The sequence below is a fragment of the Nothobranchius furzeri genome, chromosome 8 (genome assembly GCF_043380555.1).
Source record: "Nothobranchius furzeri strain GRZ-AD chromosome 8, NfurGRZ-RIMD1, whole genome shotgun sequence".
Taxonomy (NCBI): domain Eukaryota; kingdom Metazoa; phylum Chordata; class Actinopteri; order Cyprinodontiformes; family Nothobranchiidae; genus Nothobranchius; species Nothobranchius furzeri.
Window position 1 is genome coordinate 80,282,732 of NC_091748.1, and position 25,063 is coordinate 80,307,794.

The 25,063-nt window shown below is 42.7% G+C and overlaps 2 protein-coding genes across 3 annotated transcripts; one reads left to right on the top strand and one right to left on the bottom strand.

Annotated features, from left to right (window-relative positions):
- Nucleotides 1-7,471: 7,471 nt before the first annotated feature.
- Nucleotides 7,472-18,397, top strand: tm2d1 (TM2 domain containing 1). 2 transcript variants are annotated; one of them, XM_070554395.1, is made up of 8 exons: nt 7,503-7,643; nt 8,720-8,793; nt 10,237-10,406; nt 11,370-11,478; nt 11,651-11,742; nt 13,247-13,320; nt 18,042-18,171; nt 18,241-18,397. In XM_070554395.1, the coding sequence occupies exons 3-7, from the start codon at nt 10,355-10,357 to the stop codon at nt 18,144-18,146; spliced, it is 432 nt and encodes a 143-aa protein (XP_070410496.1). In that variant the 5' UTR covers nt 7,503-7,643; nt 8,720-8,793; nt 10,237-10,354; the 3' UTR covers nt 18,147-18,171; nt 18,241-18,397. The 2 variants fall into 2 exon arrangements, with proteins under 2 accessions (XP_015830894.1, XP_070410496.1); XM_015975408.3 differs by lacking the exon at nt 10,237-10,406 and having other exon boundaries at nt 7,472-7,643.
- A 3,576-nt stretch (nt 18,398-21,973) lies between these two features.
- LOC129153575 (uncharacterized) lies at nt 21,974-23,043 on the bottom strand. Its single transcript, XM_054733065.2, has 2 exons — nt 22,953-23,043; nt 21,974-22,625 (listed from the first exon to the last, which is right to left on the bottom strand). The coding sequence occupies exons 1-2, from the start codon at nt 23,022-23,024 to the stop codon at nt 22,083-22,085; spliced, it is 615 nt and encodes a 204-aa protein (XP_054589040.1). The 5' UTR covers nt 23,025-23,043; the 3' UTR covers nt 21,974-22,082.
- Nucleotides 23,044-25,063: the final 2,020 nt, after the last annotated feature.

Below are 25,063 nucleotides of genomic sequence, written 5' to 3' on the forward strand. Positions count from 1 at the left end.
TTCTGTTTATTTATTTATTCTTTATTTAACCGGGAAGGTCCCGCTGAGATTATAAACCTTCTTTCCAATGGAGTCCTGGCCCAGAGGCAGCAACAGTTACTAAGTTACAGTTACTCTGCAGCAACAGATGAGTTACAGATACTCTCACGCACTGAGCGTGAGACACGCATTTGACCCTCTTCACACGCTCTCACGCCACACCTCCAATCTCACGCCAAACCAGCGCCTGCGCTCCCCAAACGCGCATCACACACAGTGTGTGGGGTTTATGAAAAATAAATAATAAAAACCATGATATTAATGATAGCATTAGCTACTGAACAACATGCACACAAACAACACTTAAGTAATAATTCAACTGGTGTTATTTCACACACAGAGCCCCGTCTGTATAACCCAAGCTGGTGGGTTTTCCCGCTCTGGTTGTGAGGTGGGCGGGGCGGTGACGTCGCCAGCCAGTGATGACGGAGCTTCAGTCCCGAATGTTTTTCTTCTGTTTTCACTCATCAGACAGCCACAGATCCTCGCTCACAGCAAGCTGGGCTTCCTACCGTGGTGACTCACTCATATGTTCACTCTCCCACATCAGTTGGTGACGCGGTGAATGAAAACATTAGGAATCCTAGTATTTTAATTCACCGCTTCACCATGACCAAGTTACTGGTACAGAAGCCTGGAAAGGCCTAAATTCCTCAAATGTTTTTTCCCTACTGGCTGATATGAATGAATGAATGAATGAATGAATGAATAGAATAGAATAGAATAGAGTAAATGTCATTAGTCCCACAGTGGGGACACCCACTCATTACAGGAGCACACACACTTAGAGACGCAACTGATTCCAGCCATGTTTGCTTTCATCACTTCAATAACTTCATGCTGATGAACACATGAACATAATCCTGTTTAGTGGATGCAACTACATCATGAAGTTAGCTTAACATGATAGATTGCCTTCCTTGGCAGGAAATAATAACTGGGAATATTATGAATGATATGATATTACTCCTGTTCTTAGATCCCTGCACTGGTTACCAGTAAACTACAGAATAGATTTCAAAGTGCTACTACTAGTTTATAAATCACTCATTGGCATGGGGCCAAAATACATGTCTGGTCTCATTCCTGTATAAACACCCAATAGGGCTCTGAGATCCCTTGGAAACAACCAGCTGGTAGAACCTCGGGTCAGAACCAAACATGGAGATGCATTTAGCTACTATGCTGCTCACATATGGAATCAGCTTCTCCATGACCTCAGATCTTTCCCAACCCTAGAGTTGTTTAAAACCCTCATGTACTCATCAGCCTTTACATGAATAGTTTCTGATGCTGCGTCGTCTCCTCTGTAATCTGTGATGTAACTTTGTCTTCTCCTTTAGCTCTAGACTGTAATTCTATGTGTGTGGATTTTAATTTGTGTTTTCATATCACGTCCTGATGATTGTAAAGCACACTGAATTACCTCTGTGTTTGAAATGTGCTCTAGAAATAAAGCTGCCTTGCCTATTTTAGATCCAGTCCCAACCAAATTATTATTATTATTTTTATATTTTATTTTCCGACCAGACACGGAGACAGAGGTGAAAGAGAAAGGAAGAGACAAAAGGAGGGGGGGGGGGGGGGGTCCACAAAAATAAACAACCCATAATGAACAAGAGTCTGCTTCTAAACCTGCAGAAAGAGAAAAACAACACACAACAATACAACGAGAGCAAGCTATCACTGCGTCAGCCTGATGAGGAAATACAAAATCAACATTGTTTAACTGAACAATCACGATAATAAATCACAGTACATTTAGTGCCAACCACAGCCTTAAGACCTGTTGACCGTGTCCAAGTCCATACTTATGAGAGCACCATGTGAGCACCTGTGTGTGTACACGCGCTTGTTTATGTAAGGTTTCTCTATAAAAGCGTCCAATAGAGAGTGTGAGGGACCACAGATCTGCCCCCCAAAGATGTGCAGGAGACGGGGGGAGCTCCAAGTCCCAGAGATCCAGGAGCTGTCCCAGAGCGCAAGGACCCCAGGGAGACTGCAATCAGAAAAAACCCCGCCCCCCTCTCGAAAGGCGCAGAGGATTGTCCTGGGGGGGCCAAACCAGCAGCCGGCAGACTTCCAGGAGATATCAGAGGCTACCACACAGGCCCGCCCGCAGCCTCCCACCCCCAAGCCGGCTGAGCCCGGCACCCAGCGACCCAGGGGCGACAAGCCCTGCCAGGGACCCAGACCCCACCAGGCTGCCACCGGGATCAATCAGGCAGACGCTAAAAATCTTAAACCCCCTGACCCGGGAGCCACGAACACTCAGGCAGACCAAGGCACCACACCCCACACCAAGTGTGGCGGGTGGAGGGGAGACGAAGATGTGTAGCAGCACAAGAAGTCCAAGGAGTCCAACCAAATTATTTAAATAAGCATTTCCTTTGGTTACTGCCCCCATTCTAGATATAATCAATCTATCCTTAGTAAATGGGTATGTACCACAAGATTTTAAGGGTGCTGTAATCAAACCTTCACTTAAGAAGCCTTCTCTGGATCCAGATGACCCAATGAATTACAGACCAATATCTAACCTTCCATTTTTATCCAAAGTCCTGGAGAAAATAGTGGCCATCCAAGTATGTGAGCATTTAAACACTAATGCTCTGTTTGAGGAATTTCAGTCTGGTTTTAGAGAGTATCACAGCACTGAAACTGCATTAGTGAGAGTTACAAATGATATTCTCATGGCCTCAGATAAGAATCTTGTGTCTGTTCTAGTCTTGTTAGATCTCAGTGCTGCCTTTGACACAGTTGATCACAATGTTCTTTTAGAAAGACTTGAACATGTTGTAGGGATCAAAGGAACAGCGTTAGGCTGGTTTAAATCCTACCTGTCTGATAGATTTCATTTTGTAAATGTACATGACAAATCGTCTTCATACCACAGGGTTACTTGCGGGGTACCACAGGGTTCAGTGCTTGGACCAATTCTTTTTACTATAAATATGCTCCCAATTGGTAAAATCATTAGACAGCATGGGATAAACTTCCACTGTTATGCTGACTGTCAGGGACCGAGCAGTAAAACTCCAGAACAATGGTATAAAAAGAATATCTTCTCCATTTATTTCATAAACAATTAACCAAAATCAAAACAAAACCGGGCCCAAAGGAAAAAATGGCCACAAAAATAACCTTAACTAAAAGTAACAAACAAGACTCTCCAAAGCTGAGACACACAGGGGAATTTATACACACAGGCTAGCCTACAGACAACGAGGAGGGGACATTCCATGGGGTCTTTACAGTCAGTAAAGACGACTCTCCCTCGCCCTGACTCCAACATGCCTCCATCTAAATAGGATAGATTATCCAGAGTTACCTCTGTAGTTATGCTGCTGTGGTGTAGTTTTAAGGATTGAGTAAATATATATTAAATCATCAATAAGATGTGATATTCCATATTAATATGAAATATCACTCTGATTGGTCTCTGAATGATTAATCAGAAGACTTTAGTTTCTTTGACTCATTCAGGGAACATACGCACTTCACATGAATTCAGACAGTCAGGGAAATAGTTATAAAAATTACCTTAATTATATTTTCCTAAACTAAATGATTGTACATGAGAAAATGTGAATGACATGATGGTTGTATGGATATCCTCAGGGATTCCCTCTTTGAATATCGCTCTGGGATTAATAAAGTATTTTTGAATTGAACATGCTTTGAAATATGCAAAGACGACATTTTTCAACTCTTATTGCGAACGACTCCCACAGGCCTCAAGTTCTCTTTAGGGTTTGAATCACCTGATCAATCCTTGTGAGTCTTCTGATTTTGTACCATCAAATCTGTTCTGTGAAAAATTTGGAAATGTTTTCATTGACAAGATCGCAGCACTTGGGCCATCTTCCTCAATTTCTCCCATGGAAATATCAGAAGCAAATTTATGCTCAGCTATTTTCGACCTGTTTGAGCTACTTTCGCCCTCTGATCTTTTAAAGAGCAAGTCACCCCCTACAAGAAACTTACTTCACTCCCACTTCATGTTTGAAAAATGCAACAAATGCTGTTGCCTGGCAGACCGAGGGCGGAGCCGCTAACAAATACACACACACACAGGCTCACGACAGCATTGTGACATCATAATGTACCAGCTAACATCATGGCATACCTCTTAGCCAATAGCGGTGGCAGATTTAAATTCAAACACAGTGCAGATTTTTTCCCTGACGATGGTGCAACACTGACAGTTTTAGGCAGAATATTTGAATTTTAACCAAGATGCACTGAACTGACAAATTATTGAATACACGTATCTGCAGCACAATTAGACACTCGTTTATATAGTTTATCAGCAAAAAAAAGTGATTTGGGGGTGACTTGCTCTTTAAATATGATTCGCTAGTTAAGGCCTGCTTGTGGTCCCTTAGATGTTATCCATCCTTCATTGTTAGTAAGTGTCTTTGATGCTGTGGGTCCTGTGATTTTAGATATTGTGAATACAGGCTTATCTACTGGCTGTGTTCCTACCACCTTCAAGGCTGCTGTTATTCAGCCACTTCTGAAGAAACCTAGCCTTGACTCCCTGGTGTTGTCAAATTATAGGCCAATCTCCAAGCTTCCTTTTCTTACTAAAGTATTGGAAAAAGCAGTGCAGAGACAATTACAGGACTACCTGGACCATCAAAACATCTTAGAGAATTTTCAGTCAGGTTTTAAAACGTACCATAGCACAGAAACGGCTCTCCTAAGAGTGGTCAGTGATCTTGTTTTAACTGTTGACGCTGGCCGTTCTGCTGTATTAGTCCTATTGGATTTATGGTGGCATTTGATACAGTGGATCATGAAATTTTATCCAGAGCTCGGTTTTAAAATGGTTTACATCTTACATTCGTGACAGGTCCTTTTCTTTACATATGGTGGAATGACTTTCCTCCTCTGCCCCCTTCAATGTGGTGTTCCGCAGGGTTCCATTTTGGGACCACTTTTGTTTTCTTTGTATTTCCTGTACAATGAAATTTTCCAAAAACCCTCCATCTCATACCACATTTTTGCTGATGACATACAAATCTATGTACCTTTGAGCTCCCAAGGACAATCCTTTGATAAACTGTTATTATCCCTTAGGGACATTAAAATATGGCTGCAAGACCACCTGCACGATGTGAGGGGTGAGTTTGGGCCCCTGGAATCTTTTTGAGTCTCGTACACAAGAAATTTGGGTTTTATCCTTAACGGCTGCTTTAAATTTGAGTAACAATTAATAATACTGATATTCAAAATGTGTTTTTTATATTTGAAATTGCTTAGCAAGGTTAAAGCCTACTTGCCAACGAAAGAGTTTGAGAGAGTTATTCATTTGATTATCATGTCTAGATTAGATTACTGCAACTTATTTATTACATTTTTATTTATTATGGTCTTGACAAGTCTTCCATCCATCGCCTACAGGTTTCACAGAATGCAGCTGCTGGTCTGTTGTCAGGGAGAAAAGGCAGAGAGCATATTACTCCGGTCCTGTTGGACCTCCACTGGCTCCCCGTAGAATACAGGATAAAATTAAAATTTTTGTTGTTGTGTTTTAAAGCCTTTCATGGTTTAGCACCTTCTTACTTGGCTGAGCTTCTTATTGTTCATGCTCCCTCAAGAGCTATGAGATCCTTATCTAAACATCTCCTGAGAGTTCTGCCGTCAAGGCTAAAGTCTAGGGGGGATAGAGTGTTTTCTATACCTGCCCAGGTACCATTGCAGATCTGGACCACAAATTCTGTTTGTAGTTTTAAAGCTCTTTTAAAGACAATGTTTTTACTCTCGGTGTCAGGAGCTGGTGTTTGTATGAGTGGGTTTCTGCTTTCACCTTCAGGCAGCCACAGGAGGGCACTAGTGAGCTCCCCTATCCGAGTTAACACGTGCGGGGAGACTGAATCGGGTGATGATGTGATTCATCAATAGGACAGCAGTTGTTTGTGCTGTGTCGTTAGGTGCTGGTAAACATTCAACCCATTTGGTGAATGCACAAGTCAAGTACCTGTTACCCCTGCTAGACTTGGTCAGAGGCCCCACCCAGTCAAATTGCAGGTCGGACCACGCTGAAGACGTGGATGGGATTTGAGGGCTGAAATACACAACAAACCAAACAGCTCTGGATGTGGTGCGAGATGTCTCGCATCCCTGGCCAATAAGCAACCTGTCTCAGGGCTCCGAACGTGGCCTTGACACCTTTGTGTCCAGCCGAAGGAGAGTCATGAGCTTGCACGATCACACCCCCCTTAGAGATGGAGGCGCCACAAGAACAGGTGAAAATGGAGGCTTAGAAACATGCATAAACGCCCCCTTAACCATCCTCAGTGTGACCCAAACACGAAAGAGAGCACGGAGCTCCATAACTGAATTGAGTTCTGCGGAAGAAGGCAGTTAAGACACAGGATCAGAAAGGTACCTGATCATCCTGCTGATAGCTGAGTCCTGAGACTGGAGGCTGACAAGGTCGTCAGAAAAGACTGGTTCAGCAGACACAAACCCATCCAATGGTTGAGGGACCGACACGTTAGCGGGCCTGAGCCTGAGTCACGACACACTTGGGGTGGGTCTGGCCATGGGTCTGACCTGGTCGACCCAGGACACGTTGGAGAAAGTACATCTCCAATCTGGCCCAGAAACGCCTTGGGGTCCTACCGGAGGAGCTGGGGTAGGTGGCCGGAGAGAGGACGGTCTGGAGCTCCCTAGTTGGGATGCTGCCCCAGCGACCTGGACCTGGATTGGCGGAGGAAGACAAGACGCTTTAATTATAGTCTGACAAAAAGTCATTAATGTAAAAGAAAAAGAGGGAAAAACATCATCTGTAGGACTGTCTTCCATGTGTAGTTTTCAGAAACATTTGGGGGGTTACCTACGTTCATCTAATGTATAAAATGATTGTGGAAAAACAAGCTCCTGCATACTCAGTAGTGCAACTAGCCTAAAACACAAAAGAAAGAAGAAAACAATCTTTATATAGTGCCTCTCAAGATCAAAATCACAAGGCGTTTCACACACAAAAAAATGTAAGTATTAAAAAAAAGATGTAAACATATGTTTAAAATGGGAGAAAAAATTGTGATATAAAGTAAGGAAAGGGAGAGATGAAACGATTGAGGGAAATCAGTAACATGTGATAGGTTAATATGTACGATGCTTTGGTAGAAAGAATCTGTAAAATACACAATATTTTATTATAAACACATATTTGCATCCATTCATTGCACACATGATCATCTTTGGAGTGTAGTGCTGCCTTGGTGTCACCCGGGGCTGGTTGGATTCCTAAATAAAAGATAACACGGTCAGCAACTGATGCAGATTTACACCAATAAACCAAGCATGGCGAGGTCAGCAGAGGTCCCGTTTACGAAGAACTATCCGTACTCAAACTTTTTGTAGTTTTCCTAAGGTGCGCCGCCGCTACGTCGCCGCCTGGACCAACAGCTCTGAAGCTGTAATCTCCTACCGTTCCGAACGCCTCACGTGACGCGACCAGTCATGGCGTTTCCACAGCGGCTGTGTTTACGTTCCAGGAGGTGTTTTTTTCTGTTGTTTTGTTTTTATTCTCTTTTCAAGGTTTCTGCGGCCCAACAGCTGGACAGCTGCGAACACCTGAGACTCGGACAATATCCTTTTAGTCACGTGACTGCGCACAGCTCACCTGAACGGGATGTTATTGATCTAGAGGAGGCGGTTAGCCTAGCTTAGGTTAGCATCCAGGTACGTTGCTAGGGACAGTTCACGTGAACGAACTTCTAATGAAGCATGAATTCACATCCATGTGTCCAGCTCCACTGTCCCCTTTAGGGAAGACCTGATCCTGGCGTGGGACCTCACAGTTCCCCCTAGGAGAGTGCCTGGTCCAGAGAACCATGTTTTTCATACAAGACCTTCTTTTAGAGCTTCTAGAACTTCTACATCTCCACCGGTCGGTGACCAACATGTGACCCGGTGTGACAGAATCACTGTTTATGTTATGGAGGGTTGTTTGGGTTTAAAGTTGCTCAAGTTGAATTCACCATTTCTGAGTCTGATCACGCTTTCCTCCCAGAAATATACCTGGATTTTCCTTAAAGAGCAAGTCACCCCCAAATCAACTTTTTTTTGCTGATAAACTAAATAAACGAGTGTCTAATCGTGCTGCAGACACGTGTCGTCAATAATTTGGCACTTCAGTGCATCTTAGTTAAAATTTAAATATTCTGCCTAAAACTGGCAGTGTTGTGCCGTTGTCAGGTAAAAACTCTGCACTGTATTTGAATTTAAATCTGCCACCGCTATTGGCTAAGAGGTATGCTATGATGTAAACTGGTACATTATGATGTCTCAATGCTGTCGTGAGCCTGTGTGTGTGTGTATTTGTTAGCAGCTCCGCCTTCTCGGTCTGCCAGGCAACAGCATGTGTTGCATTTTTCAAACATGAAGTGGGAGTGGAGTTAGACTCTGGTAGGGGGTGACTTGCTCTCTCAATATCTGTGATTCACCTGAATCACCTCTGCATTTTACATCCGCCTGCTTAGTCGAAGGCTTGATTATTATTTTCTGGTCCGTTTAACAACATTATGAGGTGAACAGCAGGAATGATTCAGTTTGTAGGACCAGTAGATGCTGAATCGGCTGGTTTTATTTAGGTGGTGGTCTCAGCCTGATCTGGGGACATGTTTGGGTGTTCTGAGGTCTAAGATCCCTTAACTCTGCTTACGTATCTCTGCAAGGATCCAAAGATAGATGAAGTCACACAAGAGCCGGAGAACTGCAGGGATGCTACAGCATGGGGTGAGTTTAAAGGTGTGGTTTGCATAGCACATACTTGTTGTTTCTGACAGATGATCGATCACTCCGTGTTTCACATCTTCTCTGAACATGAAAGTATTTCCACCCCATCACCTGCTTCAGCCACAGACAGGAAACAGATGGGAAAACAATCAGGTCAGAAAAGCCAGTCTGTTCTATGTGACAGGCAAAGGTAGTATTCATGACCTACAGCACGGGTCTTCAAGAAGGTTTGTCCAAGGGCCAGATTTTTTCCAGCAGACTCCATTAAGGCTCGCTGCAGAAGTAAAAACAGGAGCATCAACAGTCAAACACACGTGTCTGTATGAGCGTGACACTCAATAACCTGTGAAATAATTATAGACATCATGTTAGATCAGCAGCCCGTGATGACACCTGCTTCTGCTCACTATAGGAGCCGCTTCACATATTAAATAAATATAATAATAAAACACTGAAAATGAATCGAACCGAGCCCAGACCGAAAGACGTGACGCAAATACACACTGCTCTGAATGCACACGCGAGTAGCAAATGTAACTTAACTTTCTCTTAAGCCATGGCGGACAACGTGGACCCCAGTGGAGAGCGAAAAAGACAGAAAATGTCAAAGGTGTGGGACAATTTTTCACATCGTAAGGCGGAAAACGGATTCCAGTATAAATACTGTAAAATGGATCTAGTCTACCACAACACCACATCCTCCGTGCTGCAGCACCTCACCTGGAAACATCCACATGTACGTCTCTCCTGCAGGCGTACTCGGAGGTCCGCTATATGTTCTGCGGACACGACTTTTTCATTTGTAGGACTCAGTTTCAGCTCACACCGTGCGTCTGGTAGCAACACGTATATGTATATATATATATACATATATATATATATGTATATATATATATATGTATATATATATATACATATATATATATACATATATATATATATGTATATATATATATGTATATATATATGTATATATATATACATATATATATACATATATATATACATATATATATATATGTATATATATATGTATATATATATGTATATATATATACATATATATATACATATATATATACATATATATATATATGTATATATATATGTATATATATATGTATATATATACATATATATATACATATATATATACATATATATATATATGTATATATATATGTATATATATACCTATATATATATGTATATATATGTATGTATATATATATATATATGTGTATATATATATATATATATATACGTGTTGTACCCAGATGCACGTTGGTGTGAGATGAAACTGAGTCCTACAAATGAAAAAGTATATATATATATATATATATATATATATATATATATATATATATATATATATATATATGTATGTATATATAAATATATATAAACAAAGTTTATCTTCTAACAAAGGATTTATGTCCGCAGTGTAACAAGCACCTGGTCGTGCAGGGCAGCATGTTAAGAGCTGGAACATGGAACGTCTCTGACTGCAACCAAGTCAACCCGAGTCCATCACCTTCCCAAGCCCTGGAGGAGTGTGAGGATGGAGGCTGATGACAGCAGACCTGGCTGCTGTTGTAAAAGCAGTTCAGCAGGTTGTTACTGCTGTTACTGACATGAAGCCTGCTTTATACATGTTTACATGTTGGGCTAGGGCTGGGTGGTATGGCCTCAAATCTATATTGCGATATAATCTGAAGCACGTGCGGTAACGATATATATTGCGATATATTTTTTCCTCTGTTTATATATGTCAAAATGACATGCTTTTAAATATCCTCATGTGGCAAATATATGCCACTTGAGGCATATAGGCCTCCTCCTCCGCCCACTCCACGCTTGCATTCACTGCCATTCTGTTGCCCCGATGTCAGCAGGGTGCACATCTTAGTGACGTCATGTGTTATCGCGGTATTGCGATATAGCCAAAAACTGTCATTACCCAATTTTACATCGTTTCTGCCTGATATCGTTCATATTGCCCACGCATATTTTGTGCCTTTACTGTTTGCACTGTAGAAGTAAACAGAATTGCTCCAAGCACTGAACCCTGTGGTACTCCGCAAGTAACCCTGGAGTATGAAGACGATTTGTCATGTACATTTACACAATGAAATCTGTCAGACAGGTAGGATTTAAACCAGCCTAGCGCTGTTCCTTTGATCCCTACAACATGTTCAAGTCTTTCTAAAAGAACATTGTGATCAACTGTGTCAAAGGCAGCACTGAGATCTAACAAGACTAGAAGAGACAGAAGTGAAAGGTTTTCTTGTTATAATTATTAATGAGTAAGACTTGTAATCCTATTGTACACCCCCGGCATGCCTCTATCTCCTGGAGCAGGAGCACCAGAGCTTTGTTCTGCTGCAGAAAACAACTCAAGTGTTCAATTATACTCGAGACCACAGCAGGTTCACCGTTAACGTGTCAATACGACCTTCACTTGTGAGCACGCTCATAGTTCTGACATGTTTGTTGAAGGTTTATGTTGTGATAAATCTCCCTGTTTGTGTCCATTTAATGGTAAACGTTTGTGTTTGTATGTTGTGTGTCTGTAGTGGAATGTCTCCCAGCTCCTAACGTCACCTGTCGGCTCCTGAATGGAACTGAGTTCAGGTTCAGTGGGGAAGAGGTGGGCTTCAACAGAACTGTTGCCTGCAGGAATGTGTAGGTGGACACACACACACACACACACACACACACACACACACACACACACACACACACACACACACACACACACACACACACACACACACACACACACACACACGCACACACAGATCCAGAACCAACTCATAAGAATTCTACACTATGACAATTCTGTTGGATCTCTCAGGAGCGGATACTCCTACAAAGTCGCTGTGGCCCTCTCTCTGTTCCTTGGTTGGCTGGGAGCAGACCGGTTCTACCTGGGATATCCTGCCCTCGGTACACACACACACACACGCACGCACGCACGCACACTCATGCATACACAAACAGGGTCCGAAATTAACACTCGCCACTCGCCAAATGCGAGCAAATTGCTCCACCTGGCGAGTAAATGTTTGAGCTCTATCTGCCACCTGGCGAGTAAATGTTTGCACCAAATGAGTTATGTTTATCAGTCATCTTCCATAGATGTCTGATACTCCTCCCGCCTGCATGCAACGTACACAAACGTACGCGAAACGTGAACACCACATCCAACGTCATTTCCGCCTATCCCATTCAATCAGTTTATCAAGTTAGCCGTTAGCTTCGTGTTAAAACTAGCGGTGAAATGTGGCGGTTTTTAACTGGAGTCAGCCAGCCTTCCAAAGGAAAACTCGTCGAACTGGAAGAAAAACCACCAGGACCAGTGGCAACCAGAAGATTTTGTGAAAAGTGGCGAACTGGAGACGGCGGAGTCGTGAGACAATGGCTACATCATGATGGCCACGTAGCGTTGCTGCCTTTCACAGACAACTGTCCCTCGGCATTCTTCAAATATCCAAAAGATGCCCGTACTTCCCACTTTGTCTTCTTTGAGGGATAATAAATGTCCTGAGCACTGCCGTCTCCTCCTTTGGCCATTATTTCAGCTTTAGCTTAAAGAAAGTTTTGGTTGTAAACAACAAAGTGCGCATGTGCCGCCGGCAACTTCAGCAGATGATACGGTGGCTGGTAAGGGTCACCGCGCCTACACCGCGGCCACGGTAATCCACCGAGATAATATATGTTGTTTCTTTAAAAACAAGATGGTTATTATTATTGTGAACTTTTTTACCGGGGTTTACCGCTACACCGGTTACCGTGACAACCCTAGCCCTGACACACTTTCAGATCTTCTCATGGTGCAGCTGTGTTCTCCAGAGATCAAGGACTAGGACCCAGATGAGGCTTTGGCACAAAGACGGTGTCAGAAGCAGGAGGCCAGACTTCATGGACAGAGAAAACAAGGAGTCTGACTAGATTTCAATGAAAGAGTTCATAAAAACATCTCTAAAAATAAATAAATAAATAAATAGTAAAAATGACAAAAGACTTGTTTTTCTTATTAATTGATGTTTTAATTATTTTGTCACTCTGTTTGGAATTGGCGAATGGTGATAATGGTGATACTGGTGGTTCCCCGCTCCAAATGTAAGTCACAGGGAGATGATGTGTTCTCTGTGATGCGTGCAAGACTTTGGAATGAGCTGCCTCTGGCTGTGGGCCATTCTCCTTCACTGTTGGTTTTGAAGTCCCGTCTGAAGACTCGCTTTTATGTCTTAGCTTTCCGCCATTAAGTGAGGTAGCTTGGCATCATCGTCGTTCTTTTTATTGTTTTTAATGTTTGTGTTTTTGCTGATTACTGGTTTAGCAGGTTTCTGATTTAGTGTTCAGCACCTTGGGCAGCAATGAGGTTGCTGAAGGTGCCATAAATAAATAGTCAAGTAAAGTCTGATGGTTTACACTTTTTCTCCTGCAGGTCTGCTAAAATTCTGCACCGTTGGGTTTTGTGGGATCGGGACTCTGATTGACTTCATTCTGGTTGCTATGCAGGTGAGTCGGCACACACACCTGCTGGTGCTGGAACCAGAACCTAAAGAACATCCTGTGTTTATTCAAGCTTATAGATCTTTGAATTTCATGGGGAAAGACGTAATCCTTTAGGTGCCAGTTTAACAAAAATCTGTTTTGACTATTTCAAAAGGCTGTAGTTTGAAAATGGTTGGAGATAAATGTAAACTGAGAAAAATCTTCAGTAGGACCCAAAGTTTATGATGGAGTAAGTGCACTAATCCAATTAGCATATTAAGACATAAAGCTGCCAATGGACTGCTCGATTTTTACAGATGCATCTTGCTTTTACGTTACTTTGACATTTTCATTATATTTGACATATATACACATTTATAAAGTTCTTTCAAATGTATTATTTCATTTTTGCATTTTAACATTGTATTGACCTCACTCTCACAAATGCTGCATGGTAATATTTGTCAGGTTGGTTTAGGAATCATGCAGCTTCTGGGTCGACCTCCCCTTGAATGTAAAGATGATCATTGTGTGGACCAGAGATGGCTGGAGTTTATGGAATAATGATATGGATTATGTGACACACTTTTAGAACATATACTGCGTCCACCACTATTTCCATTATTTTTCTGTTTCTTAAATTCCTGCTATGTCTGTTAGCATTAGCGGTGTTTTTAGTGTTGTAATGCTGGGAAAGGCCAACAAGGTTATTTGTCCACAGCAATGTCAGAGGTCAAAGAGACAGTCGGGTATCCAGCAGCTGTACTCTGCTAGGAATGTTATGTGGTTCCCTGTACCAAAACAATTCCATGCTCATCCCTAGCAGCACCAGATGGATTGGCTCCTGGAATCTCAAAGGGTCTTAGTTCCCTTAGAATTCAATTATCACCGGCCATAAGATGCTACCAGGGTCTGCTAGCAAGGCGTTCTACAACTGATGAGTTGTTGCATCTGACGCCCCTTGCAAGTGTTGCAAAGAGTTAAAGTTAAAGTCACATCAGTTGTCGCACACACACTGATGTGTGTGCGAAATTTGTTCTCTGCATTTGACCCATATCATGGGGGAGCAGTGAGCTGCAGACACAGACGCGCTTGGTGGTTTACCCCTTAATGCTGAGTGTCGAGCAGGGAGGTATTGGGTCCCATTTTTTTCAAAGTCTTTGGTATGACCCGACCAGGAATCGAACCCTGATCTCCCAGTCTCAGGGCGGACACTCTACCACTAGGCCACTGAGCTGGCAAAGAGGCTATGATCTTGAGTCAAAAGAGAGGATGGTCCCTTGAGCTTTGCTTACCCAGTCGGCCAAACTGGGAAGCTGGCTGAAAACTGGTTAGTTCAGGAAGTGAGCTCTAATTTATAAACTGTTGCTTACAAATTTAGACAAATCAGAATCTGCCAAGTTTAAAGGGCGTTACCAAAATACCTCAGGCGTCCCTCCTTCACTCAGACACTTAGGGAGATTATATTCTTAATGTGAAGTGAAAATGTTGACCATTGGTAATGATGTAGTGATGTGTGAATATACTGATATGTTAACATTAAATTCAACAAATGCTAATCTGGTGTTACAATAATAACATTCATGTTAACCCGTCATTCATTAATGTAGAGTATTGGACACATTATTACAACACTTTGGATTTAAACATATTGTCCATTCAACAAAATTATTATGATATAAACTTACAAAGTTATAAGGACATTTTATGAGCCAGGAAAGATCAACTTTATTCAGAGAGGAAAGTTAAGAAGTCCTGCATCTTTTGCAGCCTTGATGACTTCTGACATACCACAGGATAAGTTAAGAATATCGGGTCAAGTTCATAGACTTCATATTGGCACCACAGTGTCAGATTGACCTGTATGAAGAAGTTAAGTTTTTGGTCATTTTGATGGTCGTGGGCAGAAGACCACGAGGCGTTGGACAACCTTAGAGGTCCTGAGGACTCAGCAGAGGAAGACAGAGTTAGTTTCAAGGCACCATAAGCACCAGGAGTGAGGAAAGACAAACCCTCACCCAGCAGAATAGTCCATATATATTCCAATCAGCAAATTGTAATCCCACTTAGCGAAATCTGCAGGCAAGGACCACGATGAGAAGTAAGCCAGAACCATGAGGACAAGCAAACCAGAACCATAGCAAAGCCAGCGGATGGAAAAGTCATCCTCCTTTGTTGCAATGTCAGCTGAGTACTCTAATCTAGGATCAAAGTTTGTGGAACCCTTGTGAGGTTTGATTGGTTTCTGCAGACCCACTTGTACACAGGGCCTTTGTGAGTTTTGGTGATTTCAATCTGATACATGATCGGAGAGAGTTTTTCAGTCATCAGGTATGGACCTGACCATTTCAGCAAAAGCTTCTTAGCCAGTGTACCAGCGGGGACTTTTGTCTGACCGAACATTGGAGCAAAGTTGTAGAACCAGGCCTCATACCCTATGTTAAGTTCAGAATGTGAGGCCTTCTGATCATAGTAAGCCCTCCTGCCCTCAGCTGTTTCCCCCAGATTCGTCTGTGCAAAAGAAAACGCTGCAGGCAGGTGGTCCTTCAGGTTTTGCAAGTACTGTTTGTTAGTGCAAGCCGGAGCAACGCTAATCTCCACTGACTGATAGAGCAAGCGGAGTGGAAGGGTAATCTGTCTACCCATCATCATTTCAAATGGGGAGGCACCTGTAGACTCATGAGGAGTGGCCCGTATAACCATCAGGACCAGCGGACGCTTCACATCACAGTCCCTGTGATTAGACGACACGTATTTCTTCAACATACTGACAACCGTTCGGTTCATCCTTTCAACTTAGCCAGAAGACTGAGGCTGGTAACCAATGTGGAAATTGGCCTTTACCCCTAATATCTGCCAAAGGTGTTCCATCATCTCAGAAGTGAAATTAGTTCCCCTATCCGAGTTAACCCACGTGGGAAGACCAAAACAGGAGATGATGTGATTCATCAAAAGAATGGCAGTTGTTTGCGCTGTGAAGTTAGGTGCTGGTAAACATTCAACCCACTTGGGGAGAAATTATGACGCGTCTGTAAATAAAGTAAAATTTTCCAGTGCAGAGAGGAGACAACCCATAGAAGCACTGATTTGATCTCATTTCAGAGAAAAATAGAAAAGGTTAGATGCACCTAATAAATAAAATTACTAACAAACTCAGGAATCTCTCTTTGCTTCACTGTTCTGGTGCTGAGAATATCACTAATGCGGATCAAAGGAGATACAGATGAATGCACCTCTTATTTATTATTTGGAGTCTACATTTACTGCAGCTGGCAGAGGCAGAGATTGTTTCTATTGATACACGGATTTACAGAATCATTTTAAATGTTAATAGGGGAAGACTGCAGGAGGGAGCGGTAAAATACAGGGGGTCCCCAGCAAAAACAAGAACCTACAAGTCTGATGAAACCCGCTGGTTTTCCATCAGGCAGTCACGGGGCAGCTCCAACGACCCAGTGGCTGTGCTGGGTCAATGTTATCGAGCTCAGTCCGGTACCGGCTCAGCCGTGAACGAGCCGAGGCGACATCGTGCTCTGCTTAAGAAGAAGTGTTAATTTCCCGCTTCAGAAGAAGCGTCCAACGTGTTTTTATGCTTTCTCCGAGACATGTCACGTCGCTAATGTAGACATGTAGCGCTGCGCGCTAATACTTAGTGCAGCGTAGCCTGCTGGAGATTTTAAGGGTTCAGATGAAACACCCGACCTCTCAGGCTGCTCACACATCGATCTTAAGTTGTCGCTGTTGCGCTCACACCGTAATACAGTATTAGATGCGGTTAAAGTCCGACATGAAAAAATAAATAAATTTTACATGAATAAGTGATGCTTAGCCTGGTGGGGAGGAGAACCTGGCCTAGTAAGCACTGGAGGAAACCCTGTCAAGATCGTCAACACTCATTTATCTTAATGCTATTAAACCTGTAAACCACAAAGCATTATATCCACTGCTACCTTTCTAATTTTAGACTCAGTAACTTATGCTGTAACTTCTCCTTGCTGCCTGCCGGCTGTGATCACAAGCGACAACATAGTAGTTCCCGCTGCTTCTTCGGGAAACGGCGCACAACAAAAACTTGGGATCTTGCAGGCGTGGCGGTGGGATTTCAGCTACGCCTATGTAAGGGAAACCCTGGACACACAAAAATGGGAAGAGTAATAATTGTCGTTACAAAAACATGAAAGCCGTTCTACAAAGTCAGATTCCCGTCGGGTGTTTCAGCACCAGTCATGTGACTCAGCTGTTGTTCCACCATAATATTTATTTAATTATTAAAATAATGAGTGGATGAGGAACGTGTGTGGATGACTGAGACCTTCGGTGTTGCGGTTCCCCGTTCTACCTCTAGATGCTGTTCCTACGCATGGTCTGAACTTTCCGGATGTTCAGGAACGTTTCCACACAGGTACAACATGAGGAATACCACACAGTGTGTACGTTAGCTCCTACGCACCGCATACGCTCAGATCTGTGAGTGAGTACGGTTGGTACACGAGGCCCAGACCTGCAGTGTAAACGTAGCCTGGCAGTCTCTGATTTTTTCAGACGGTACAGCTCGGTACGCTTGCAGTTACATGGAAACGAGTACTAAAACAGGGTGACCATAGACCTGTTACTAATGGAAATGCCTCGGTACTGGTAGAAACGGGCCTAGAGTTCTTTGTACAGTTCAGACAGTCGAAGTGAAACGGGTTTGTTCTGTGGTTCCGTGTACTGAACCAGACCTGTCTGTGTCTGGTCTCCGTTAGATCGTGGGCCCAGCTGATGGGTCCAGCTACATCGTGGATTATTATGGAGCTCGACTGACCCGCCTGTCCATCACCAATGAGACATACAGGAAGCCACACCCCTGAACACATCCACAAGCTTCCTGCAAGAGTGAGTTCTGGAAGGTCAGGTGCTGATGGTCCAAATGGTCTGCATGGTTCTTATGGTGTATGTCTGCAGGTCTCCAGGAGCGTTGTGGAGAACCCTGCAGAGAAAGGACAACATTCTTCACCACGAGGAGCTCAAACCTCTGGAGAAGTCCTCCTGAAGCTCCGCCTGCTTTTGTTGTTTAATTTATGACACTTGAATATATTTTAATAAAGTTTTAGTGTTTTTCTTCTGAGGATTTTCATTCTGAGCTCTTCCTGTTTCATTTGGATCAGAACAATTAGAACCCACTCAGATGTTCTACCAGAAGTCGTGTGCGTGTGTGTGTGTATGCGTGCGTGTGTGTGTGTGCGTGCGTGCATGTGTGCGCGTGTGTGTGTGTGCATGCGTGCGTGTGCGTGCGTGTGTGCATGCGTGTACAGGTGCTGGCCAGTAAATTAGAATATCATCAAAAGGTTGAAAATATTTCAGTAATTCCATTCAAAACGTGAAACTTGTACATTATATTCATGCAATGCACACAGACCAATGTATTTCCAATGTTCATTACATTTAAATTTGATATTCATAAGTGACAACTACTGAAAACTCCAAATTTGGTATCTCAAAAAATTAGAATATTCTGAAAAGGCTGAATATAGAAGACACCTGCTGCCACTCTAATCAGCTGATTTACTCAAAACACCTGCAAAGGCCTTTAAAAGGTCCCTCAGTCTTGTTTTGAAGGCACCACAATCATGGGGAAGACTTCTGACTTAACAGCTGTCCAAAAGACAATCATTGACACCTTGCACAAGGAGGGCAAGACACAAAAGGTGATTGCTAAAGAAGCTGGCTGTTCGCAGAGCTCTGTGTCCAAGCACATTAACAGACAGGCGAAGGGACGGAAAAAATGTGGTAGAAAAAAAGTGTACAAGCTCTAGGGATAACCGCACCCTGCAGAGAATTGTGACGACAAACCCATTCAAAAATGTGGGGGAGATCCACAAAGAGTGGACTGCAGCTGGAGTCAGCGCTTCAAGAACCACCACGAGGAGACTCATGAAAGACATGGGATTCAGGTGTCGCATTCCGTGTGTCAAGCCACTCTTGAACAAGAAACAGCGCAAGAAGCGTCTCGCCTGGGCCAAGGACAAAAAGGACTGGACTGATGCTGAGTGGTCCAAAGTTATGTTTTCTGATGAAAGCAAGTTCTGCATTTCCTTTGGAAATCAAGGACCCAGAGTCTGGAGGAAGAGCGGAGAAGCACAGAATCCATGTTGCATGAGGTCCAGTGTAAAGTTTCCACCGTCAGTGATGGTGTGGGGTGCCATGTCATCTGCCGGTGTTGGCCCACTCTGTTTCCTGAGGTCCAGGGTCAATGCAGCCGTCTACCAGGAAGTTTTAGAGCACTTCATGCTTCCTGCTGCTGACCAACTTTATGGGGATGCAGACTTCACCTTTCAACAGGACTTGGCACCTGCACACAGTGCCAAAACCACCAGCACCTGGTTCAAGGACCATGGTATCCCTGTCCTTGATTGGCCAGCAAACTCGCCTGACCTTAACCCCATAGAAAATCTATGGGGTATTGTGAAGCGGAGGATGTTATACGCTAGACCCAACAATGCAGAGGAGCTGAAGACGACTATCAGAGCAACCTGGGCTCTCATAACACCTGAGCAGTGCCACAGACTGATCGAGTCCATGCCACGCCGCATTACTGCAGTTATTGAGGCAAAAGGAGCCCCGACTAAGTATTGAGTGCTATACATGCACATTCTTTTCATGTTCATTCTTTTCAGTTGGCCAACATTAGAGAAACAAACATTTTTTCATTGGCCTTTAGAATATTCTAATTTTCTGAGATACCAGATTTGATGTTTTCATTGGTTGTCACCTATAAATATCAAAATTAAACGTAATAAACATCGGAAATACATTGGTCTGTGTGCATTGCATGAATATAATGTACAAGTTTCACGTTTTGAATGGAATTACTGAAATATTTTCAACCTTTTGATGATATTCTAATTTACTGGCCAGCACCTGTATGTGTGTGTGTGCATGTTTGTGTGTGCGTGCGTGTGTGTGCATGTGTGCATCTGTGTGTGTGTGCGTGCGTGCGTGCATGTGTTTGTGTGCGCACGCTCGTGCGTGTGCACGCGTGCATGTTTGTGTGTGAGCGTGTGTGTGCGTGTGTGCATGTGTGTGTGCACATGCGTGTGTGTGTGCATGTGTGTGTGCATGTGTGTGTGTGTGTTTGTGTGCACATGCGTGTGTGTGTGTGTGTTTGTGTGTATGTGTGTGTGCGCATGTGTGTGTTTGTGTGTATGTGTGTGTGCATGTGTGTGTTTGTGTGTATGTGTGTGTGCATGTGTGTGTTTGTGTGTATGTGTGTATGTGTGTGTGCATGTGTGTGTGTGTGTGTGTGTGTATGTGTGTGTGTGTGTGTTCTACAGGTTATTATTTATTGGTGTTCTCAGAAACTGGGTGACATTTTCGGCACAAAGTCAGGTTGCTCTCCTCCAGTTCTGCGGTTTTCTGAACAGAACATGAAACTGCTGCCGAGGAGTCGTTTCAAAGCAGTGGAAGACCTGATGGAAGGAGGAGGAGCCACATCCTCGGAGAGATGTTGACCTCTCAGAGTAAATCTGTCCTCGGCTGGAAGATGTGTTCATATTTAAAGATCCGGTTCTTTAAAGCTTCAGCAGCTCTGTGTTTGAACAACCTTGGAGGAGGAAGAGGGGGAGGTCTTCATCACCAAACATTCTCTGATGTTTTTCCAGAGAAATGAACCAGCCGGCAGTCAAAGAGGAACACTTCTAACAGGTTTGGCTCCCTCTGGATGAGGAATCAGAACCTCGGGCCTGTCAGAATCTTTAACTCCACTGAGTAAAAACTACCAGCAGGCAATGCCGTTTGTGTCTTGCCCAATGACACAACAGCAGTAGGTATTCTCTGGTGGGAACCAGGATCGAACCTGTTAGCCATACACACGTAACTGACTGGTGTTGCAAAGATTAAAACACACTTTTAACGGATACGTCACATGCAGGTGTTACCAAATGTAACAGAAAAGTGTCAAACAGGTGTTGCACACGTTAAACTGACGTGTCACAAACAGGTATTACACATTTATTACTGACCTGTCACACAAGCCCTTTTTACAAGACACTCGGTGCCACTCTGTGCATCGAGTCACTCAGTGTTGGTCAAGTTACTTGGAAAAAGTAATTAATTACTAATTACTGATTACCTCCTCCCAAAAGTAATCCCGTTACTTTACTGATTACTTATTTTCAAAAGTAATTAGTTACTTAATTACTTAGTTACTTTGTGAAAATATGAAACACAACCTGACTAGGCTATAAGTATATTCCATCATATAAAATTCAATCATGAAACTGTTCTTAATTTTTTTTATTGGTTTTAACTTTTTCCTTTACAAACATTGCATGAAGAAAAAAACTAAATAAACAAATGCAACCGGCTCTGATACAGTCAAAGAAATTAGTTTAATATATAAACCTGTTTATTGCACATTTCACCACAATTTAAGAAAAATAAATCAAGTTTTTTTCTTATATTTCTGCACATACCTGCATTTAACATGACAAACTTTCGCAGCGTTTAAACTTAGAGTAAATTCTAGTGAAATACAACTAAAATAAATTTAAAAAATACACTATTCCATTTAACAATTCTTTAGAAGTTGGTGAAGTGGAACTTAGAGTAATGCCATAACAACCAAAACAGAGAATTCAGTTTCATGCTACATTTAGACCTAGTCTCAGTGTACATGGCTCACCAAAAAAATATCATTTTCAATTATGTTTTCACTTTATGACTTATGACTATCTATCAAGCAAAAACCTGTAAATGTAACTGACTCCAAAACAGTTAAAGCATGTTTTTTCTGTTCCGTGCTACATTTAGACCCAGTCTAAAATCATGACTAACCTAAAATGTACCAGATGTTTTGTTTTCTTTTGAGTGAAGCAGTGGTTATATCGCATCAGCAGAAGCTTCTCAAACCTTCTATCAGATAGTCGGTTTCTTTTCGGGGAAAGCACCAATCCACCTGAGCTAAACAGCCTTTCCACTGGTGCACTGGATGGAGGTGGAGTGTTGTACTTCATGTAAATCTTTTTAACAGTTGGAAACTGATTCAGAAGCTCAAGCTCATGCCCTGACCTTATATAGTCAGTTACTTCATTTTCTGCTGAGAAGGATTCTCTGGGTTGGATCTCAAAGTCAAAAAAGTCCATCTCATCTGGACTGGCTGGAGGTTGGGAGTCTTGGGGCACGTCAGCAGTTGCAGCAGCGGTTGTACGACACTCTGTGATAAGAAGCTCCTTCACCTGCACTCGGCTACACTCGTCTCTCAGCCGACGCAGCTTAAACTCTGGACAGGTGGCCGCTGCAAGACGTCCTTCTTGGCTCTCCAGAACAGCATTAAAGCGAGTCTTGATGGCCTGTAACATACAGTAAGATGTATCTAAGAATTTATGTATTTTATTATATATTTACAATTATATTCTCTTTTAGACTATTGTGACAATAATTTGAATGAGATTCATTTATTTTTATTTAATCTGACCACTTTATTTAAATCTTTTGTTGATATTATGATCATTAGTAATTGTTTTTAGGTTAGGTTTTTTATTCTATCATGTTAAAATTTGTAAACACTACTTAACACACAGTAAAACATTCATATTCCATGTAGGGTGTTGAAAATACATAAATAAATGAATAGATTTCTAAATCCATCCAATGAAAATATTAATTTATAATCTTACCTTGGCGATGACATCTGGAAGGGTGGCTGTCCTTTTAGAGAGGTCGTCTTTCAGGGCACGTGTCTCTGACATCAGGCTTGTGAGTGTTGTAGTAGAGCTCCATAAGGGCACTCATCTCCTTGCAAGATGTCCAGAGCTACTGTCAGGGGCTTCATCACACCGATGTATTCCTTCAAGAACTGATGCTCCTTTTCAGTAAAGCACTTGATTCCCAGTTTTACACACAATGGATTAAGTTCATTTGAAGGTATAGTGAGGATTCTTGAAATTGCTTCATACAGGGAATTCCACCTTGTGGATGCAGGTACCATCAGCTTCCTGCGGCTGATTTCCTCTACCTGTTCAGCAGCTAATGTCGACCGACTTGCTTTAGTCCAAAGAGCAGAGCACTTCGCCATGCTGCTCCTGTACACACTCTTGGTTTCTGCACTGGAGTTTAGATGTTTCTCAACATCACTTGTTGATATCAGGTTAATGGTGTGTGTGATGCACATCTGTAATGTGGAGGCAGGCTGAACTGACCTTCTGTAGATGGGCTGACAGAACATTTATGACATCTGTAAAAGTTGGTTCCTCCTCATCATCCTCGTTTTCAGATTCAGACTCCAAATCACAGGACTGATACATTCTGAATGCTTTGGCGAAGTTGGATGCGTTATCTGTTACTGTGGCAACAACTTTGCCATGCAACCCGTATGTGGAACAAATTTCTTCCATCTCTGCTCCAATCACATCAAATGTGTGGCTGCCTTTAATCCTCTTGCATGCAAGAGCTGCCTTGTTGCGCTGTAAAGTGGAATTAATCCGGTGAACTGTTACACCCAAGAAACTTTTGTTATTCACCGTCCAAATGTCAGCAGTAGTGGAAACAAAGTCTACCTCTTCAAGTGTTGCCTTCAAATAGGAGTTCATGATGTCATATTCTCGCTCAAGGTATTCTGAGAATGACTTTCTCTGGGGTAGTCTGACACCACTTTTAGTCGGAATTTTGTCTATGATGCGTCGGAATGATTCAGAATCCACAGTGGAAATCGGTAACATCTCCTCCACTACATAGCTAGCAACAAGCTTTTTCAGTTCGGCGGCACCAAGTCCGGCGGGTTTTACATCTATTTTCACCTGTTTACTAGCAGTAGGGCCGTCTGATGGAGAATCCACGTTAGCAGCTGCAGCTGTGATGCCAGTCGGGCTCTCGGTGAGCTTCACATTCCCATGCCGGTTAGCTAGATGCTTGCTAAGGTTGGAAGTTGAGTTTTTCGCTGCAGATAAGTTTCCTTCCAACGCAGAGTGTGCAGCGGACACTAATATTTTTGTCGTTTTTTACAGAATCAAACTGAAAGTAGTGGCGACACTTCCAACCATCAAACGCCGAACGCACATGCTCTCTGTCACGCTCCGTTGTTCTCGTCTGTTGTTTTCTATCATAGACGGCGCACGCGTTTAGACGTCATCGTCAGGAGATGCGCTCTACTCATTTGAGTAACGCAGTAACGCAGCCTGCTTGCACCAAAGTAACGGCAGTTTAATTACATTTTTGCCATTGTAATCCCTTACTTTACCCGTTACTCAAAAAAGTAATTGGATTACTGTAACGCGTTACATTTAACGCGTTACTGCCAATCACTGCTGACTAGTGTCAGAGTCTTTACAGCAGTCCTCATACTAAGCAAGCATGCAGCGACAGTGGAGAGGAAAACTCCCTCTTTTTTTACCGTGTCCTGTCTGGCTGTGAAGCAAACAGAACTGATGTCTGAATGCTGGTGACAAGCCTTACAGATTTACTCTCAGGTGGAGCATCAAAGCGTCTGCTTTTAATGTCACGCCTGATACTTAAACCAGTGGCGGCTGGTGAAAAATATTTTTGGTGGGGCTGTGCTATTTTTTTTAAACAAACTTGTGCTTTCTGAGCTTTGTGCACAACTTCACTATTTCCTGAATTAAGCACAGCTCTTTTATTTCCTGTCTTACATCATTGGACAAAGGGATTAATCCAGGTGTGTCTGACTATTGGCACGCTGCATTGCGGACCAAGGTTGAAGAATACTGCATTAAATTGCACATAAAATAACACGACCATATATGGTCCACATCCACATTACTGTTTGTGAAAC

Coding starts and splice junctions, on each gene's coding strand:
- tm2d1 (XM_015975408.3), top strand. CDS start 7,516: ATGGCGTTTCCACAGCGGCTGTGTTTACGTTCCAGGAGGTGTTTTTTT. Junction 11,743..13,246: donor CCTGGGATATCCTGCCCTCG/GTACACACACAC, acceptor TTTCTCCTGCAG/GTCTGCTAAAATTCTGCACC. Junction 13,321..18,041: donor TCATTCTGGTTGCTATGCAG/GTGAGTCGGCAC, acceptor GGTCTCCGTTAG/ATCGTGGGCCCAGCTGATGG.
- LOC129153575 (XM_054733065.2), bottom strand. CDS start 23,024: ATGTCAGAGACACGTGCCCTGAAAGACGACCTCTCTAAAAGGACAGCC. Junction 22,626..22,952: donor TTCCAGATGTCATCGCCAAG/GTAAGATTATAA, acceptor TGTATGTTACAG/GCCATCAAGACTCGCTTTAA.